We start from the raw sequence: 21,225 nt of genomic DNA, 5'->3' as shown, positions 1-21,225 counted from the left end.
AAAGCATTTTCAGAAATTCTGAAGTCCTAAGTCAATTCAAAGTCATAAGCTATTTTGTATGACTGAAATGGTTATTAATGATAGTTTCACCACTGTGTCGGTAGCAGGAGTCTTTCTTACTCTATGGTTACTCTACTCTTCTAGCTTGAAGCCAGATTCCCACCATGGGTGTGACTTTCCTAATTCGCAATCTGGAATTTATCCTGATTAAACTTAAATATCTACATACAGACATCTATAAGCCATCTATTCTTTGTAAACTGAGAAACAGGCAGTTTTGCAAAAGTAATGCAATTCTAAAGTCTTCCTTAATATTCATCAGGTTGCTATGCTCTAAAAGCACCTCTTTATTTCTAATACTAAATTAGAAATTAGACCAAATATGTGCATTGTTATCACCCAAATTTAGTGAGAACAATCTCCCTATGATCTGGCTCTGCCATCTTTTTTCAGCTGTCTTTATTGCTCTGCTCTGAATAGGGTTGCACTTGTAAGGACTGGCATTGATATTACCTAGTTTCCAGTGCACAGCTCTTAGGTAAGTGAGAGATATCAGCCCATCCAAATGAAGTTCTCCTAGTTCATCATAGCTGTATCTCATGATAAGATAACCTGTCCATTGAATATATCCATTTTTTCAAGGTATTTTTGACACAGAAAGGCTGTTTCAGTTTTGTATGTCTATCTACTGTTCATCTAATTTAGAGAAGATGAATCTCACCCTGTGATTGTTAAAGATCAACTTGTACAGGTTGCCCTGCTGAGCCCTTTCACTCTGTAGTCACTGGCATAGCCATACCTTATCACATATCTCAAACCCAATTTTATCAGCAACTCTTAACTATTTCTGAGACCATAAGTCTATCCCAAACTACTAATTCTTCTGTTTTTGTTTGTTTGTCCTTTTAGGATGCATCCTGTTGAGGAAGTGAAGCCAGGAAACCAAACCATCATTATCCACTTTTTACTTTTGGGGTTTGCCTTCCATGGCAAGATGCAGCTCCTGTTTTTCACAGCAGTTTCCATCGTGTTCCTGGCCACCATGATAGGGAACTCTCTTATTGCTGTCATCACAACCATTGACCCTGCCCTACACACTCCCATGTATTACTTCCTAAAGAATCTTGCCTTGGTGGAGATCTGCTACAGCTTGAGCATTGTCCCCAAGATGCTTGTGACTCTGCTGATGGAGAGAAAAGTCACTTCCTTCACAGCTTGTGCCCTGCAGCTCAGCTGTGTTGTACTTTTTGTCACTTGTGAGTGCTTCCTGTTAGGAGCAATGGCATATGACCGGCAAGTGGCAATATGCCATCCATTACACTACAGCACGATGATGAACAGGAACGTCTGTGTCAAAATGGCTATTGGGTCTTGGCTATCTGGTGTCCCCATGGCTGTGGGTTTCACCACATGGTTATTTACCTTGTCTTTCTGTGGGACAAACAAGGTTGATCATTTCTTCTGCGATGTTTCTCCTGTTTTGAAGCTAGTGTGTGCAAATACAACCTTGTTTGAACTATTGATTTTTATTGCTCTTGTCGTAATAGTGATGATCCCATTCTCACTGATATTCATCTCCTACCTTTGCATTATCCATGCTGTGCTTCAGATACCCTCAGGTGTGGGCCAGAAGCAGGCCTTTTCTGCCTGTGCAGCTCACCTGATGGTAGTAACTTTTTTCTACAGCACAGTTGGCATCATTCACCTGCAACACAAATCCAGGCTCTCAACCACCACGAAGAAAATGGTTTCCCCCCCCACTTACACTGTTGTCACGCCTATGCTGAACCCCATTATCTACAGCCTGAGGAACCAGGAAGTCAAGCAAAGTCTGAGGAGATGTTTTGACAGAAGATTACGTATGAAGCTGCTTGCTGGTTTATTTTTTCTGATGGCGTGAGGGACTCCTGGATGAAGAAATAATTGTTCTCCTAATAACAGATTACTATGTATTTGTATCATTTATATCTGCTTAACTTTTCTAGCCATCATCTTCTTTTTTCCCCTCCAAAAAACAGATCCAGATCACTTCTTTAAAAAGTTGATATTGGGAAATTAAAATATGCAGACTCCATAAATTCAACATCTTCCATGCATTTTAATCAATCCATGTTGTTCTGCAAAATTATTACCTAAAAATTATTCACACCTTGTAAATATTACCCTACTTCTATAATTATATTTCTCCTTTGTTAGAAGAAAGGCAGTCTGGGTCTGTATGACACATACTTTTATTATTAATACTTTAATTACCTAAATATCCAACTGAGTTTTGGCCTCTTTCTGTATTTATACACCAATATATCCACCTGCCTATTTGCCCTGCTGTCTACTTATCAAGCATTTTTTTCCATCAATCTGATACAAAGCTTAAAAAAGGTATTTGTCTGTCTAAATCTTGGACATATAACAATAAAGATTCTCATTGTTAATTCCCACTAATTCTCCACTCTTCTTTCTCTCATCTTGTTGTGTTCATGTCTAAGTTCTGGTTGGCATGTGTCCTAATGTGACCTGTCTCTAGAAATGGGGCAATAGTTTGGTCCTTCTGGTACATCATACTATCAAGTGAAAGAGTTAAAAAATATTCCAAATATTAATAAAAAGTTACTTAAAGTATGACATGATTTCTTGTAACTAGGGGATTACACAGCCCAGCTGAATGTGCAGCTGATTTTACATGAAAAGCTACAGAAGGAGCTGCAGCTCTTAAAGGACTCTAAGGCAGCTTTATTTCTGCTTTCAAAAGGACTGGTGAGACGGAAGATTTTATCAATGACATCTTAGTTCTTTGGGATTCATGAGAGAAATGACCACAGCCCACAAAATGTGTAACCACAAGGATAATGCTCATTTTTGTCTGACATGGTCAGCTGCTACTGGAAATGTGCATTCTTTAAATTCATTTGGAGCGTATATATTTAACAGTGTCAGGCTTAAAAATAAGAAACAAACAAACAAAAAATCCCCTTTTATGTCATGTGTTCATTAAAATCCTCAAGTCCAAGCAAATTCTTACTGAATGCTAATTTCTTCTGTTAGTACCAAGTGAGTGTAGAGAATCAGAGGCAACAAGAAGCTCATTATAGCTTCCTCACTCTAACAAGCCCTAGGGGAAAAGTTATGCAATGTGAAGGGCAGGCACAGAAGTAAACTTTCCTGAAGTTTTAATGGGGCCTGCGGAGAGGTGTTAGAGGTGGAGCTGTTAGGGGAAATGCAAGTGTCCCTCCCAGGAGGCTGATTAGATGAGAAAATCAGAGATGTGTTTACAGGAAGACAAAAAAGTTACAAACTTTATAAGAAAGTAGCTCTTTTCAGTCCATCTGAAGGAGATGCTTTCTGCCCTCACGTGCTTGAGGTTCCTGTCTGGATGTGTGGGGCATGCAGAAGGGCTGCAGCAACACAGCACCCCTGCACACCCAGGCTCCTGAAAGGGAGCAGAGGCAGCACGGCAAAGCAAGCTTCAGACATCTCTTTCTGCTCTCCTGGTCGCCCTGACAGACATCAGCCATGGGGCTGCCAACAGTATAGACCTCTCTGTTGTGGTGCAGCTTGACGATATCCATCTCTGACGCACACAAGCACAGAAATGCATATCAGCCTGGCCTACATATTACCTGGGGCTACCCTCCACCCCAGCCTGCCAGGCTCAGGAACTGCTGCACAGACCTGAAACCTAGCCCTAGGACCTCAGCTTCCCTGACACTCCTCAAGCCTAGCCTGCAAGCCCCCAGCAACTTGACACCATATAGATGGTGGCCATCTTCTCACAGAGAGGCTCCAGATCCAGACCTATTCCCCATCCCACCACACCCCACTGCTCAAGAACTGCCTCTGAGCCATAAATTACAGCCAGCTGTACTTAATACCTGCCCCTACTATACCCAAACTTCCCTTCCCTCCCAACATCATTCTACGTTTCCAGAAATGGATGGGTGATCTTCGCACACAGAGAGCACCTTCCCCCAGATGATGCAGTACTCCTCAGTGATAGCTCACAAGCACAAGTCATTCCAACATCGCTGTCTAGCTCCATTGAGTGGGTGGCCCACTTCTCACTCCTTGCGTCCTACTTTCTTAATTATCACAAAGCCTTGGCCAAGTCTCTGCAAAAATGCTGCCTCCTAGACCCTACCACCTCAGTAATACTCCTCCAGCTCACCAAATGCCTCTCAGTCCTGAATTGCCAAGAGCATTCCCAAAGGGATATGAAATTCCCATCTGGAAATTACTCTGTCAAAGGATCCGAGAGCACCAACGTAAGCCCCTGGCAGCAAGTTTTGGTGGATTAATACTGGTGAGATGCTTCCTATCTTCAGTGCCTCTCATGTTCTATGATTCTGTGATTTATTTTTTATATGTGGCCAAAAAAAGTCCCAGAAGCCACAGCTCTTGATATGTCATTTATATACATCCATAAACATCCAGAGTGCTTTCCCCAGGGTTCCTCTGACTTTCTCATTCCAGAAGGTGAGATAAGTGGATTCGCCATGGATGTCACCAAGAGTAGAGAAGACAGAGAACGACTTGTTAAAAGCTGTGAAATTGTAAATTTTAGGTAACAGACAAGCATGAGAGTTATATAGAAAACAGTGACGACAATGAGGCGAGAGGAGCATGTGGAAAATGCCTTTTGCTTCCCTGTAGCTGAAGGGATTCTTAAGATGGCAATGCCAATTACAATGTAGGATGATATAGTGAAAAGAAATGGCGGCACAATACATGCAGCAGACATCAAAGAAGTTACAATTTCTATCAGGAATGTGTTACTGCAGGAGCATTTTATCATAGGTGTGAAATCACAGAAGAAATGGTCAAGCTCTCTGTGATCACAAAACGTAATTTGCCACATCAACAATATGATAACAAAGCTAATTGTAAAACCACTTATCCAGGCACCAGCAGCTAGTGCCATGCAACATTCAGGTTTCATTAAGGTGGTGTAATGCAAAGATTTGCATAATGCTAAGTATCAAACATAAGACGTTACTGCCTGGAGATAACACTCTACCCCAACTAGGAAACCAAATATGAAAAACTGTGTCATGCAGCTTCTGCAGAAAATACTTCTGTCCCCATCAAGAAGCTGGACAACAGCTCGGGCAGGATAGTATTGCTGTAGCAAGTCTCCAAGCAAGAAAAATTGCCGAGGAAGAAGTACATCGGTGCGTGGAGATGCTGGTTAGCCACCACCAGCACAACGATGAGGATGTTCCCTGACATTGTCACTATATAGACCATTAAGAACAACACAAAAAGAGCAGGCAGACGATCAGGGAAATTACCAAATCCCAGAAGGATGAATTCCATAATGTAGGTTTGCTTTTGTTTTCCTATAGCTGACATTATGCCGAATCCTGAGAAAAGCAAACACTAAAATGTAATGCAAAAAATAATTAAGCTATTTTCAAAGCATATCTACAAAAATACACTTTTCAAAATCAATATTTGATCCAATCTCCATGTCCTAATAACTTATCTAGTACTCCAACTCTGAAAATGTTTCAGCAATATTTGCTATGAAAAAGCAAATTGCCTTAGTTCACTTTCTCATTCATAGCTGGTATGCCTTAGGGATAAGATGACGCAGCGGGTCTAAATGTTGGGGTTTTTTCCTTCTTTTCTAAGTATGGATGATTACATGTCATTTTCTTGGCCTGGCCTATTTCCTTTTATTAATTATACATACCCCCGTTCTCTATTTTTCGTGCTCTCCATATGCTTTAACATACTCATGCTGCCTTGTGTATCACCCAACTATGCCAAAGCAGCAAAAGTTATTCACACCTCTCTAGATGAGAGCTGTCATATAAGCTTGCGGTCACATCAGATTAAATTCTCCAGCCGGTCAACCTACACACAAACTTTCTAATATTCTGGATCTCAGATGCCCTAATTGACTTACAAGATAGGCAAAATTCAGACATCAGGAAGGACTGTCTCACATTAGGGTTACGCTCTACAGATAAAAGGAGTTCAGGTTTTGGAAGTCATTTGACTTAGATTTGAATGCAAAACTGAGGATTGCTAGCAAAAGCAACAGAAATGTAGTCTAAGTAATCCAGAAACAGATCTTGATGGGGAGGAGAGTCTAATATAAATGGCATTATCTTCAAAACACACAAACACAAATATACACACACCTGCGTGCACATAAAGCAAAACAAAACAAAACTTCCTCTCCAGATCAATTTGTTCAAAGAAATCATCTGAAAAATAATGGGGCAGCCCAAAGATGCAACAGGCATACGAAAACCATGTCAGTCACTGCTGAGCTTTACACCTCAGTACATTGGTAATTTCCACTGACAGAAAATCTTTCCACGAACAGTAGAGAATCAATCTTTTCACCAGTTCTTTGTTCCCATTCTCTAGTCTGAACACTTTTTTTTTTTTTTGACAGCATTACCTACATGGCATGCCGATTACTCTTTGAGATCACCATCCCCAGTCACCAACTCTGTGGATTCTGCAGACTGTCATTTCATCATCTTCACATGAAAGCTAAGAGATTTATCTTCTAAAGTGGTTACTCTGCCCTTAATAAACCTCTGCATATACTACAGCCAAAATGAACTCCGCAGAAGTCCCCCATGACTCATTATATGTTCTCTAATATGAATGCAAAAATCTCTTTTGACAATTTTACTAATGGGAATTATAAATATTTTAATTTATCGATTGATTGAAAACCAAGCTGAATGAGGAGTATCACGCTGTCTGGGCTATAGACCATATCTCTTGAGTGCTTTTCCCACTTGACTTTGGCATCAAATGCATGCCAAATATCAGGCAGAGAATTAAAAACGAGACAGAAACTTCAGAAATTTAAGTGTCCTGTTTTTTCCTATACTTCAGTCTTGAGTTATTGCCTGTCAACAAGATGAAATGAATCCAATTATCCAGCAGTTCCCGTGCAACACTCAAAGTGCATCTTCTGTGGCTGTGTTTTCTGCACCTAGAATTGGTGTGCCAAGAGTTAGCAGAGGGATTCCAGTACAAGAAAAAAAAAAAAAAGTGGACAGAGTAGAAAGTACAAGTTCCATCTGGTAAAGGTCGCTTCGGCAGATTAGGATCACTTGAGTAAAACTTCCAAAGAAATGAACAATTCTGATCTGGGCACAAAATGTCAGTGGTGGAAGAAAGGTATTAGTTAGAAGGCCAGTGTACCAGGATCAAGTGACTAAGATTGCAAAGTCTGCCATTCATAAGGCATGAAGAGCAGAGAGGTTTACATATGGCTAAGCATCAGTCAAAACACGTTGTTGTTAGGGCATGACATCCCTCTACTGCCACAGAGGGCAAGAAGTAGCATTGGGTCATACAACATCAAACAGGGACTGTTTCTTTCCAGTCAGAAATCTAAAATAACAATTCTGGGTTCCCAGCACAGTACCAGAATTCTCTCAGCATGTTTTCCTTTTCTCTCCCCAGGAGATAAAGTGGACCTACAGTGAAGATCTCAGTTTAGCACCAGCTGTCCAAAACAAGGTAGTTCATCACTATACTTGTTTTCCAGTTATCAACAGCACATCACTGCAGTTCCAGCATTGTCTTTGGGCATTCCAAGTTTCAAAGGCAGACTCTTGATTAACTCCTCATCTTTGAAGAGGGTTTCTTTCACATCTCTGCAACTCCATTTTATCTCCAGGGATGATAGCTGCACACTAATTTCAAAGTTCTTGAAATGAGGGCTATGTTATACAACCTGTCAGAGTAAAGTTTCATAGCATGACATGAGGAATGATACATGTCTGGGACATTCCCCAAAGTTCTATGACAGTACAAAGACATCTGAAGAAGTATCAGAGGTCTCCCAGTTTAGGGAGCTAATCTTGCCACTCTGCACATTCATATGGATTCATGTGCTTTTTTAAGTAATTCAACCTTCTAGCTTATTTGCTGTTTCCAAAAGCCCCTACAATGCTGGCAGATTTGTTCATGGGCTCTGCTTTGGAGTTAATGCAACAGCAGCCACCAAGGCAAAGCTAAGGCATAGCTTGTGTTGCCTCTTCTCAAGTAACATCTTCCTATTAGCTGGCTCAACGAAATTGCACCAAGGCTTCCTCCACCCCAAACTGACTTCTAACACTATAATAGCAGTTAATACAATAACTGCGTGTACATATGCATATATGTGTATGCATATCCAACATATAAATCCCTCACACCAGGCCCTAGAGCATAGAGCTCATGCTCTCTATAATTCTTAAGTTCTTTATTCTCTCAGATTGCATCAGGGGCTCCCAAATACTGAACATACTGTGAATTGAAGTACAGATTTACACACGAGCACATATACATGTGCATATTCACACATTTAAACACAACTGCGCACCAAATACGACCTCAAAAAGCCTTGATCCAGGTGTTTTACTGCGAGTTGTACGTTGCCTTTTAAAGAGTTCTAGCCCTAAACATTATGGGTCCTTCCCTCCCACTTGGAGGTGGCCCACCATAGAGCTACCTGCATGTTTTTAGACACATTCTGACTGTGTTTCCCTTATTACATTTTTTTCCCCCACTGTGTGAATGTTGCTTCTGTTTTAAGCTAGCATTCACCAGAAGAAGCTCTTTTTATGATTGCACCCAATAAAGTGAACTGTTTTCCAGACAGTATGTCTACAGAGGTAAATAATGATGAAGCCAAGAGACGTTTATTCAAGATCCTGTTCCTGGCTGGCTGTGGAGATTAAGCATGCTGAACCTTGACTAACAGATGATGTGCAGACCGCCTGGTCTTCTAATGCAAGCTGCGGTTAAGGACTGGGGCTGTGGAACAATCTATCAAAGTTTTAGAAGAACACTCACCCTACATTACAAGTAGCATCTCCAGAGGCTGATAGAAATAGCTGACACTCAGCTTGCTGCCTGATATTGAATGTAGGCCGTAAAGAATTTCAGACTTCAGAGCTTCTGTAGAACTCAAAAGGAGTGCTGAACAGATAGCAGCAATGACCACAATAATAAACTTGAGCCATGACTCAATAGTCACAATATCTACCGATATGAGTCCACCCAGTCTGCAAAATAACCAAAATTCAGACTAACAAAGTTCAGAAGAGAATGATTACTTATGTGTATATGAGGCTGATGAATCACTCTCTCTTAGGCTTTTGCTTGCTTGATTATCCCCTGGGGTGATTCACCAGACTCAGCTCTGAAAATGTTTTTTTTCAAGACAAGGGGAAGGGAGAAACACTCTCTGCCTGTGAGAGCAGCAAAGGACAGTGGATATATTCAGCTGGTAGCAAAATAAAAAGATGAGAACTATTTCATGGGGTATCTTTGCCAACAAAAGTGCTGGAACTCTTTTTTTTTTTATATAAGAAAATCCAATTTTTAAAGAAAATAAAACTGGGTATCAAACTTTGAGAAATGAAAGACTGTTGGATCAGGTTTCAATGTTCCTGTAGTTTCAGGTAAGAAATAGTGTTGCTCTAAACAGTTTGTTAATTGGCACAGAAAAGGGACACACTTTCAGTGATTTCATTTGTCAGATGCTGGCAAATCAGCTCAGCTTTGGCTTTTTGAACAAATGAGATTTAATGCAAAATTTTAAATTATATCTGTGTAGTTAAAAAAGAAAAAAAAAAGTGAAAATATTACATAGTTATGCTACCAAAAGTGGTCCAGGTAGGACAGACTGGATGAGTATCTTTATCTGACATTCATTATATAGTGTCTGGTTACCTCCCTTGTAGTGCACATGTGATGAATAACATCTCAATGGGAAAGAAGCCTGCACTGACCCATCTTAACTGCTGCGTTTGGCCATGAAAGGAAATAAATAACTTCCTTCCATAACTAAACTCTTACAATGTAAAATCTAAAACCTGCTGGTTGAATTAATCTGAAGTGCCCACTTCTCCCAAGAGACTATAAAAGCAGCCTGAGTTGAGTAGAGGAGATGTCTACACTGCAGATATTCAGTTAGATGACAGGAATACTACTGAAGAAATCTCAGACAGACACTGCCAAATATATCTGGGAAGACAGTGAGCTGGAAAACAAAAACAAAACAAAAAACTGTATTTTGTATCTAGCATTATAGAACCCCATAAGGTTTTTGATATGTCTTCCAAGTCCACACCTATCTGGGTAAAAGCAAAGATGATGATCTCTATACAGAAGAAAAGAGAAGTAACTTTTCTATTCAATTCCTTTGGTGGCATGACCTTAACCACTGTATTATGTCCAGTTTTGGCCACTGAATTTTAAAGATATACTTTAAAAATACAGAAAAGACCAGACAAAACCACAAGTGTTCTGGGAAGAGGGGAAAAAAAAAAAAAAAGAAAGAAAGAAAATTTAGAGAGACCGAGGGAGTCCAGTATATACAAGAGAAAATAAAAAAGGTAACAGTAACAAACAGTAGGGTTGAATTAAACTAAAATTTTTCAATTTTATAAAATTTTTGATAAACATTAGTGTGCTAAACTCTCTATTATCAGTAAAAAAGAGGCTTACATTGCTTTCAGAAGAGGATTTATCCTGTTTATGAAAGGGTGAATTTCACTCCTCCGGTCGGGAGTCCTTCATTCTACGCCTGGCAACAACACATGGATGCTGAAACAACCGGTGTGGGCGTGCTGAGCAGCAGGGTCTCTGCGCTGGCGAGCCAAAAACTTCTATCTCGGGTTAAACACAACTTATAGAGCTCCCGAGCCCGCAGCAGCACGCGGAGCCCAGCAACAAACCAGCCAATCAGCGAGGGGATCCCGCGCGAGGCCGCCCAATGGGCTGCCTGGTCACGCGCTGGCCGCGTGGCTGCAGCTCCCGCCGCTCCCGCTGGGCTCCTCCGCGTGCCCCGGAGACACCCGCGGCCTCGGGCGCAGGGTGACTGCAACAAGCGGAGGGATGTTTGTGTGCCCTGCAGTTTTTGATAGGTAGAACATACGCTGCTGATGGCATAAATGTTCTTCATGCATTTTTTTTTTATTGGAGGTCATGGGATTTCACAATTCTTAAGTTCCTAGAAGTGCTGTCTGCATTAGTTTGTTGTTCTACAACTTCTATTCTCTTTTAGCCTCCTTCAAATAATAAAAATTTACACATAAAGGATGGATTCATAGCTATATATAATGAACATAATGCATATATGTATATTATCAGTGGAAATGTGGGAATATGGGAAGAAATTAAATCTTTTTTTTCACATCAGAATGTTTTATGGCAAAGTTTGTGGTGTTTTCTAATGGGAAAAAAAGTTAATTTTTAATTTGCTTACACAGGTTGGAGATTTGTCAGAAAGACTTCTTGCCCCACAGGAGAAGCCTGTGTGCAGTGCTTCAGTTTTAAGTGCTTTTCAGTTTTAAGTAGCAGGTACCTAGCAGTGTACAGACCTCTGCACTATCCAGTCTGTATGAGTGGCAAGCTCTGTCTACAACTTGCTGTTGCATCCTGGATAAGCAGCTTTCTAATTCTATCTTGACATTCCTGATCTCAAATTTAGATTTCTGTGGTCCCAATGAAACTGAACATTTTTTCTGTGATTCTTTTCCAGTCGTAAAACTCTACTGTAGTGACACTCATGTGGCAGGACTTGCCACTTCTGTTGTGGCAGGCGTATGCTCACTGCCTCCGTTTCTGTTGACCCTCTTATCCTATCTGTCTATCATTTTCATAGTCATGAGGATTCCTTCTGCCACTGGAAGGAAAAAGGCCTTTTCCACGTGCTTTTCACACCTTATAGTGGTGATACTTTTTTTACTGGTCCATATTAACAGTCTATGTATTTCCTCATTACAATACACAAATATCTCTGAACAAAATCTTCTCTGCCTTTTACACCATTCTCACTCCCTTGGTCAATCCTCTCATTTATAGTTTGAGAAACAAAGAGGTAAAGGAAGCTCTGCAAAAACAGGCAAGTAAATTACTGTATTTCAGAGAATTGCTTTCTATTTTAAAAAAGGGTAAATAATGTTCACTGTTCCAGAACCATATGGCTGAGCGTGTGCCAGGGTTACACTACACCTGAGCTTTCAATCGAGATTGGCAATGAGCTCAATGTGTTTACTGAGCATGTGTATAATACAAAAAAACCTCATTTAGTGTCCCGTGGTGTTCCTCACAATGGATCGATGCTCAGCCATGTAAGGACTCTCCTGCTCCATTCTTATCTTGATTAGAAAATTGCTGGAGAGCCTCCACTGACACGCAGAGGTAATACACATCATTGACCATAGTGTGCCTTGTGTTTGTGTATCTGTCCCTGAGAGGAGTGCAGGAGCTGCCCTTGCTGTACCCTACAAGCAGCGTATAGAAGTCAAGTGACCACTTTAAAGGTGTTGTTTTCAAGGCTAGGATACAAACAGAAAAAAATAAATAAGATGGCCAAAAAGCTGGAGAAAGAGTTTTCTGGGAAAAAAAGGAAGAGCTGTTAGGAGTCTTCTATAGATCTTAGAATTATGATTGCAATGTGTGTTTTTAGTAAGATTTAACATGGCTAAAAACGTAAGGAAATAGTATGGCAAGAAAAGTTTCACATTTCTTCATAGTGTCCAGCAGTGCAATGAGTAGTGGAGAACAGAGAGCAGGAGCAGAGAGTGGAGTAAGAAGTGAAGCGCAGCACCAGGGGTGGCCACTGCAGCAAGGAAATGTGTCTCTTGAGAACAGTTAGAAAGACAAAGCAAGAAAATGGTAGCAAGAACAGCCCTGGGATCTGGAGGAAGGAATAGCTGGAGAGGTGGTTAGCAGAAATAGGAAGAAATAGTACCACATGACAACCAAAGCTGTATGAGACTGACAGAGCCTCTCCAGATCAATAAATGTCTATATTTCTTTATTTACTCTAATGAATGTCTAGAAAACTAGTTAACACTTAGATATCTGCAATTTAACTTCTACATATGTTTTAGTCAGTTATGTACCAGCATACTCAGTAGAGCCAAAAAAAAAAAAAAAAAGACATAAAGACATTTCTATAGTGTGATATTTTGGACTTCGTAGGATATGATGGATTGTCTTAGAAGTGTCTATTCCTAGGAGTGATTCTATGACTGGCTCAGCTGTTAATATTTAGAGGTCAAATAATTTGCCAAATACAGAACTTCAGGGCCCTTTGAGATACCTGGGAGTATCTTATCTGGCTTCCAACAAGGGGGCAGGTCTCCTAGGAGATCGGTAAGACAAATCAGTAGGGTCTTTTCGCCTTTGCCAGCTTTTTGCAGATGTCTTGGATACTCTAGCACATTTCAAACACCACTAGGTGTGTGAGCAACAATCAAAACCCTGGGTTACAAATGTCTGAAATTAGGTATGACAAATTCCTCTTTTATTGGCTAATGAGTTTCCTAAGTTTTCACAAAATATTATGTTCAATGTAGGTCTCAGACATTTTTCAAGGTTTAGTTCTGGAAACATAAATTTATCATTTTCTGTAGAAAAAAAAAAGAGCTGTAGGGACCATTTCAATTAAATTTGTCCATTCAAATGTCAGCTTTTGCCTCTGAGTGATATGCTCTGCTACCTTCATGTTAATAAAAAGAGAATTGTTTCCAGATGGCGATTTACCCATTCTCAGACTGTCGTATAAAACAAATGGTCCGATTTGTTTGGGATTTTTTTTCTGTCATTAAGACAGGCTTCCTTGACAATTCAAAAAAAACTATATAGCTACAGGTATTTCCCTCATCCCAATGCATTCCAACAGAAAATAGCACTTTTCCCTGCTTGAACTTTTAATTACTCTTAATTTTATTGTCTCACTCATGTAAGGAAAAAGAAAAAAAAGTAGTTGACTCTCCCTAATTTAAGTTGTTCACTGCCTGCTACAATACCAAGGGACGTGCTTTGTCTTCTGAGTATTCTTGGCAATGAATATAGAGAGGACTTCCCATCTCAGAAAGACATGTAAAATAAAATGCAGGTCAGAAAACAAAAAAACAGGCAAACCTCACCAACTCTTCAAAATTGTGCACGAAAATCTTCACAGACATGAAGCATCGCGCAAATGGGGAAAAAAGGTATCCCGATATCTGAAATGGGTAACAAAGGCATCATATCAAAAACTCTCAACTGCTTCTCATGAAAATTGAGGTATATCATTATTTTCTAGACATTATGGTAACAGAAATTGGCAAGAATAATGTGTGTTAGTATTGACAGATCAAGGGAAAAATGCATTTGTATATTTATGGGACAGGATAGAATGCATCTGAGCGCTCTAGCCATCTGCAATGGATACACTGATGTCAGAGCTAAATGTTAAGACTTCCTTTGAGATGTAAGAAACTCAAGCACTTTTGGCATTTAGCCTATTTTATATCTCTTCTGATGTATGAAACAACGCCTAAAAGCATTTATTTCTTTTCAGGCTCTAAGGGAAATGTAAATGAGTAGCTCAGCTGCTGATGCTTAGCATATGAATGTTCAGAGATGAAAACACAAAAGCTTTTTTCTAAAGAAATATGGATTTCTTCAGAAAAGCCTCCTTCATGGCCTTTTATTTTTATTTTTTAAGAAACAAAGTAGCTGCACAATTTCAGAGTGAGAAGTGCTACCCAGAGCGATGCAATCAGGTCGCAGAGTACTCCAGGATTTCATGAAGTTCAGCTAAGACAAATGCCAAAGTGTTTGGCATTGGGACATTATATGCCTCTGTACAGACTGGGGAATGACTATCTAGGGAGCAGTTCTGCAGAAAAGGATGTATGTGTACTACGGGAGGGCAAGTCAAAAGAGAGCCAGCAGTGCATTCATGAGGTGGTGAGGGATAACCACCTAGCCAGAGGTAAGCAGCAAGCTGAGGGAAGCGCTGATTCCACCCTACTTGGTTCTTCTGAGGTCGCCTGTGGAGAACAGCATCCAATTTTAGTATTCCCCATACAAATGAAAGACTGAGAAACTAAAGAGCATCCAGAAAAGAGCCACAAGGATGGAGCATAAGACATGCGAGAAGAGGGAAAGGAATGGATTTTCTTAGAAAGGGAAGGCAAAAGGGGGAGTCTCATTGCTGTCTTCAGAAAAAAAGAAAAAAAAAAAAAAGGAGCTAGAACTACTGAACTACTGAACGGTGCCCAGTGAAAAGTAAGTCAATGGGCAGAAGTTGCAGCTAAGGAAATACCCAAGTTTATTCATCCTTGCTGAAGGAAATTCAGGAAGTTTGCTGGATTTCACTCTAAGCTGTATGTTGGACTGTGTAGGTCCCTGTGAAAATCTTCACCTCACTGGAAGACAATAAAACATCACTAAGGTTTAACATTGCACTTTTATACAGAATATATTTTCACATCTCAGTGGAAGTGTTCAACTCATCTGACCTAAACTCTCACATTTCAGATTATGTTGTTTTATGTAGCATGTATGAAACACTATCCTGTTCTCATCCTCATTTTTGAAGTAGGAGATGCATGCACCTCATTCAAGTAATTAAACAATAGCATTTAGAAAAAGAAGACATCAAATTAAGAAGCAGTACTTTGAGTGAAATGTTTTGCAATTATTCAGCAAACGGAAAGATCAAGAAGATAGAGATATCTTGTTTGTGATGGCCTGTCTAATTTTATTATTTCATTCCTGCATTGCAGGTAGTGGCAAGATGGAGTCTAGAAAACAAGTGTGTTGGAAAAACATACTGAAATGTTATGTAGCGTAAGAATGCAGATTTTATCTCAGATGGGGGGGACACCTTCATTGCAAACATCTAAATAAGAGCGGGTAGATTGTACAGGTCTACAGGAAGAAGGTTACTTAAAACACTGATTCAATAAGTAATTGTTCAGGGAGCTGAAAGTAGAGCAATGCTAACTAGAAAACATAAATCTGGTGTATCATTAGTTTATACTTTTGTAATGATGAGACCAATAGCTAAATATATTCTTTGTCCACTCTTCAAACTGTCAGAAATGTGCAATATATGTGTGTGAAACAAGGGGAAATATATATATTTTTAATAAAGCAAATATTTTAATTATATTACAGCTCCATAGGAAATAAATCCACATTTTGCACATACAAAATATAATACATAAATTGTTGATTAAAATATTTTTCCCCAAAAAAATCAGTTGACATAAAATGCTAACTAGACACAATAACATAGTAGCTTAGTTAGAAAGAAAACAATCAAATTAGAAGCAAAGCAAAAGGGCAAAATGTAACTCTTCTGTATTTAATGTGGCTGTTTTTCTTACTTCCTTGTTTTATTATAAGCATTTATATTGAGTTTATTATAGATGGCTCTTAATTGCCTAGTTGATCACCGAGCCTGTTGAATTCATAATTACATCTTCCTCCCTATAAACATTTTGTTCTTTATTTGTTTCATGTTGGATCACACAGGCTGAGCTGGAAAACCTCAGAGGAACATCTCTTTCAGATGGAAGGTGCCAATATAGCACGGGTCACAAACTGGACCTATTTCACCTTGCAAGGGTTCTCCCACCTTGCCACCTTCCAGGTCCTCCTCTTTCAGGGAATCCTTCTGATGTTCTTGATCACCATGACAGGGAACATTCTCATCATTGTAATTACAACCACCAGCCCTGCCTTGCACACTCCCATGTACTATTTTCTCAAAAACTTGTCTTTGATTGAAATTTGCTTTTCGTTAAACATAGTGCCCAAGATGCTTGTAGATTTGTTGTTGGAGAGAAAGGTTGTCTCCTTTTTTGCCTGTGCCCTGCAGCTTTACTTTGTCATATTCTTTGTCACTTCTGAGTGTTTTCTCTTGGGTGCCATGGCATATGATCGATACGTGGCTGTATGTCATCCCTTACATTATGTCACCACAATGAACAGGAGAGTGTGTCTTCACATGGTCATAACATGCTGGGTTTCTGCTTTTCCATTTGCTGTAGGACTTACTGGTTGGCTGTTCAGCTATCCTTTTTGCAGCTCAAAGGTGATTGAGCATTTCTTCTGTGATATTTCCCCCCTTCTGGACCTGGTTTGTTCAGACACATACTTATTTGAGCTTCTGGTGTTCATTGCTACTGTTATAATTGTTTTGATCCCATTCATTTTGATAGCAGCGTCTTACACCCGGATCATCTGTGCCATCCTCCAAATACCGTCTGCTGAAGGAAGGCACAAAGCTTTCTCCACCTGCATTGCTCACCTTGTGGTGGTGACACTCTTCTATTGCACAATCGGCCTGATCCATTTAAAGCCAAAGTCCAGCCTTTCACTAAACAACAAGAAACTGGTAGCTCTTTCCTATACAGTAGTGACACCTATGCTGAACCCAATCATCTACAGCTTACGAAACAAAGAAGTAAAAAATGCCCTGAGCAAAACCTTGGGAAGGAGAAAATTTGTCAGCAAGATGTCTTTGCCCAGAGAGTATCACTGATTCTCTGACCACTGTTCACACCTCACCTATTAAATATCAAGGAATTTGTGTTCTTCAAAGCCTTTAAAGAATCTACTCATTTTAGTTTTTATTGAAAAGTCCTAGAAAATGTAAATCATCTTGTATTGAATTAATAAATATACTTAATGCAAGCTTTGAAACATTACGTAGGCTACAGAAATATAGCCATAAATTAGCATCTTTAAATCTTTTGCCCTCTTTCTACTCAATGATTAAGCTTCAAGAGAGTATAAAAATAATTATTGTCATAAGAAAACATGGCTCTGGCCATACAAAAATATCTAATATGCAGAAAAAAATCTAAAAAAAAAGGAAAAGTCTTAGCTTTTCTTGCAGAAAGCGAGTCAAATCTCATCACCAGCAGAGCATATTCTCCTTTCGCACACAAGACTTGCTCCATAGAACCAATATAATTTATCTGATACCTTCTGAGGTCAATTTGAAGTGTGTGAAGTGATGAATAGCACAGTCCCCAGGTTTCCCCCACCTCCCTGGCTTTCTTTTCTTTTTTTCTTTACGTCTTTCTTCTTGGTTCTTATTCTTTCTTCTTCCTCCTTTCTTCATTTTTTATCCTTTTTCTTCTTCCTTTTCTTCTTTTTTCCTCTTTCCTCTTCCTCCTTTTTCTCAACATCTTTATTTCTTTCTCAACTGCCAGCATTCCCAAAACAAGTCCCCAGTCTTGAAAGCACCCCATGCAAAAACACAACCACCGTCATTCTTTTCAACTCCCCACCAGCAGCTTGCTCACCTTCCTACCAGCCCATCCTTGGAGGGAGGCTCTGCAGGAGGTGGACGAGGCAGCAGCGCTACCTCTATCAGCAGTGGTGGAAAGAGCTTTTGCTGTAGAGCAGAGTGGCGCAGCGGAAGCGTGCTGGGCCCATAACCCAGAGGTCGATGGATCGAAACCATCCTCTGCTAGGTTTTTTTTTTCCTCCCTCTCCTTTCTCTCTTTCTTCTTTTTCCCTCGCTTTTCAGTAGGGGGCGCCCCTACTCCACCCGCAGTCCCATCCACCCGGCGCCGCTGCAAGTAACACCTCAGGGCGGGCTGGCGCATTCCACAACAGCGGGGCCGGTTAGCTCAGTCGGTTAGAGCGTGGTGCTAATAACGCCAAGGTCGCGGGTTCGATCCCCGTACGGGCCAGTTGTGTGTTTTTTTTTTTTTTTTTTCCTCTCTTTCTCCCTTCTCTCTTCCGCTCTCTCCTCAAAGGCGCCCGTCCCTTCTTTTGCGGGGCTATCGCAACGCTTGCACAGCCCTCAGCGGCGCCCGGCAACCCTCAGCTGTGCGGGAAGAGCGGAGTGACGGGAGCAAGGGGAAAAAAAAAAAACCTAGCAGAGGATGGTTTCGATCCATCGACCTCTGGGTTATGGGCCCAGCACGCTTCCGCTGCGCCACTCTGCTCCCGCTCACCCGTTTCTCCCTCTGCCTGCTATAGGGAGCCTGCTCATGCTCTCTGCTGCCCCAGACAATCCCAACGTTCTTATCCCAGCCTGGTGCTGGGAGCCCCGAGAAAACGAGGATGGGGTTGCAAGAGGGGTCAGAAATGAGCCTGAGTTTGGACATCAGCACACGTCTCCAAAAGTCTCAGGGGAGGAGGTGGGAGGCAGATAGATATGAGGTTGGGGGGTCAGATGTGGGGACACAGACACAAGCGGGGTCACATGTGCTGCTGAGGGTCAGACACGGGTCTCAATGTCCATCCCAGGGCTCAGACACGGGAGTGGGGCAGGGAAATCATCCATCATCGGTTGGGACCGGGAGGATGGTTGTGGATCTGCCTGTGGTCTCTGAGCAGGTCCCAGAGAACAACACATCCCTGCAGCCCTCTCTACCTTTTCCTGACCACAGATACCAGAGCCAAGGAGCCAGCTTGGTTTTCATCCGCCCGATACGAAGGCAGGCTGGGAAGAGGCAGAGGGGCTTGAACACTCCTGATCCAGGAAGATACCAGGTTCCCTGCTTGGGGATCTTACAGAAGAACCACTCTTTTTGTGGCTCTTCAGGATAAAGGAAAAGGCTCTTGGTGACAAAACCCAAACCAGTGGAGAGCAGATCAAGGCATGTGCACCACCTTGTCCAAGACCTGCTTTTAAAAAAAAAAAAAAAAACCCTCTGATGAACCAAAGATCTGTGTCACTCTCCATAGCTGCTAAGTGCTCTTTTTCCATGAATGGTGCAGGACCAGGGCAACTGGGAAGGACTTAGAGGTAAAAGAGGTATGTGCAACCAGGCTGAGACCTGGGCATGACAACAATGATCTGGGAGGAAGTTGCTCCCCACTTCCAGAGAACCCCAACAGAAACAACCATCATCACAAAAGATAGTTTGCGCTTCCCACCACACCAGGGAAACGTCACAGATCTCACGCCCCTCTGGTGAAATCTCATGCACTTATCTGTGCATGTCTGTCAGTACATGTTTCATGACACTTACCCATCACTATCATACCACACTCAATTTTGTCCAAGGGGCTCTTACTGGTGACACTAAGCAGCACCAACACCTGAGAAAAGTTATATGCAACCAGCTGCTAAGTGAACTATCAACTTCTGGCTACTACACATGAGGACAGCAGTCCAGCCAGTTTTCCACCCATTCAGGTACATCTCCCCACCACGGCTGCAAGGATGATATAGGGGACTATGCTGAAAGGCCTTCCTAAAGCCAAGGAAAATTACATCCACTATTCTCGCATCATCCACCAAGGCAGTCATCACACCATAGAAAGCAAGCAGGTTGTGCAGAAGGGAAGAGCAGACCACCTTCCTAGACCTGCTGACAACTTTTCCTAATGCACCCTTTGGCCTTCTCGGCCACCAGGGCACATCGCTGGCTCATGGTCAGTCTGCAGTTCTCTGGGACTTCCAAATCCTTTTCTCCAGCAGGTCAACCCCCAAAATGCACTAGCACATGAAGTTACTTCTCCTTCTTTGCAGGTCCCTGCGCTTACCTTTGTTGAACTTCATGAGGTTCCCCTTTGTCCAGCCTGTCCAGGTCCCTCTGAGTGGCAGCACAACCCTCTGGTGTTCTAGCCACTCCTCTGTTTGGTATCACCAGCAAACTTGCTGAGGGTGCGCTCTGCCCCTTCATCCAGGTCATTGACAAAGTTGGACAAGACTGGAGCCAGGACGATCCCCAGTGGACACCGCTAGCTACAGGCCCCCCATTAGACTCTGCACCCCTGATCACAACCCTCCGAGCTCTGCATTCTGCCAGTTCTTGATCCGCCCGCCTGTCCACTCATCTCACCCACTTTCCTGAGCTTCCCTACAGGAGGCAGTGTCAAAAGCCTTGCTGAAGTCAAGGGTGACAACATCCCCTGCTCTTCCCTCATCTATCCAGCCAGTCAGCCCCTCATAGAAGGCCACCAGGTCCATTACACATGTTTTCCCCTCTGTGAATCCATATTGAGCTTGAGTTTTGCCAGGGGCTTCTTGCTCATCCACGTGGTCTCTTGGCCCCTGTGCCCGACTTCTTACTCATAGGGTGGTACCAATCTTGAGCTTGGAGGAAGTGATTTTTGAATATTAATCAGCTCTCTTGTTGTGTTAGTCCTAGCTGTTCTAGCATTAGAGGAAAAAAAAAATCACCTAATGAAGGAGTATCTGGCCACCATTAGGATTTTTGCACAAGTTTTCTTCTCCCAGCACTTTTCAGTTGCTCGGGAAAAATATTTTAGCACTTGTTTCCTCAGGCTTGGGAAATGTCCCAGAGTTGTGGAAACGCTAGTAATCCCCCTCAAAGAACAGAGGCAGCCAACAGGAGCAAGTGCTTTCTCCTAATTCAGAGAAATGAATTTCACTAAGATCTCTGAGCTAGAGAGGAAAGAACAAGTAAGCCCAATGTCTGCAGACACTCCCAGCATGATGATGGCAACACTACAGCTTTTTTCTTTTATCCCTTTCAG

General features: G+C 41.5%; 3 protein-coding genes and 2 non-coding genes across 5 annotated transcripts; 4 read left to right on the top strand and 1 right to left on the bottom strand.

Annotated features, from left to right (window-relative positions):
- The first annotated feature begins 887 nt into the window (after positions 1-887).
- Positions 888-1,900, top strand: LOC104574157 (olfactory receptor 10A7-like). Its single transcript, XM_010221411.2, has one exon. It carries the CDS (start codon positions 911-913, stop codon positions 1,898-1,900), a length of 990 nt encoding a protein of 329 aa, XP_010219713.2. The 5' UTR covers positions 888-910.
- Positions 1,901-3,094: 1,194 nt separating this feature from the next.
- Positions 3,095-5,346, bottom strand: LOC104574158 (olfactory receptor 6Z7-like). Its single transcript, XM_088538202.1, is given in 3 exon segments — positions 3,095-3,109; positions 4,568-5,088; positions 5,091-5,346. Coding segments are annotated over 3 exon segments (792 nt in total).
- A 4,591-nt stretch (positions 5,347-9,937) lies between these two features.
- LOC104580194 (olfactory receptor 10A2) lies at positions 9,938-17,299 on the top strand. The gene is given in 6 exon segments (XM_010227654.2): positions 9,938-9,998; positions 10,087-10,143; positions 11,271-11,420; positions 11,423-11,706; positions 11,708-11,845; positions 16,421-17,299. Coding segments are annotated over 6 exon segments (1,569 nt in total).
- Positions 17,300-18,166: 867 nt separating this feature from the next.
- Positions 18,167-18,238, top strand: TRNAM-CAU (transfer RNA methionine (anticodon CAU)). The gene has a single exon. It is a non-coding gene; the product is annotated as a tRNA-Met (tRNA).
- A 149-nt stretch (positions 18,239-18,387) lies between these two features.
- Positions 18,388-18,461, top strand: TRNAI-AAU (transfer RNA isoleucine (anticodon AAU)). Its single transcript has one exon. It is a non-coding gene; the product is annotated as a tRNA-Ile (tRNA).
- The last annotated feature ends 2,764 nt before the right edge of the window (positions 18,462-21,225 follow it).

The sequence above is a fragment of the Tinamus guttatus genome, unplaced genomic scaffold, assembly GCF_059628265.1.
Source record: "Tinamus guttatus ecotype Peru unplaced genomic scaffold, ASM5962826v1 Tinamus_guttatus_pri_ptg000942l, whole genome shotgun sequence".
In the NCBI taxonomy this organism is placed as follows: Eukaryota; Metazoa; Chordata; class Aves; order Tinamiformes; family Tinamidae; genus Tinamus; species Tinamus guttatus.
This window is presented reverse-complemented; position numbering and strand designations above follow the sequence as displayed.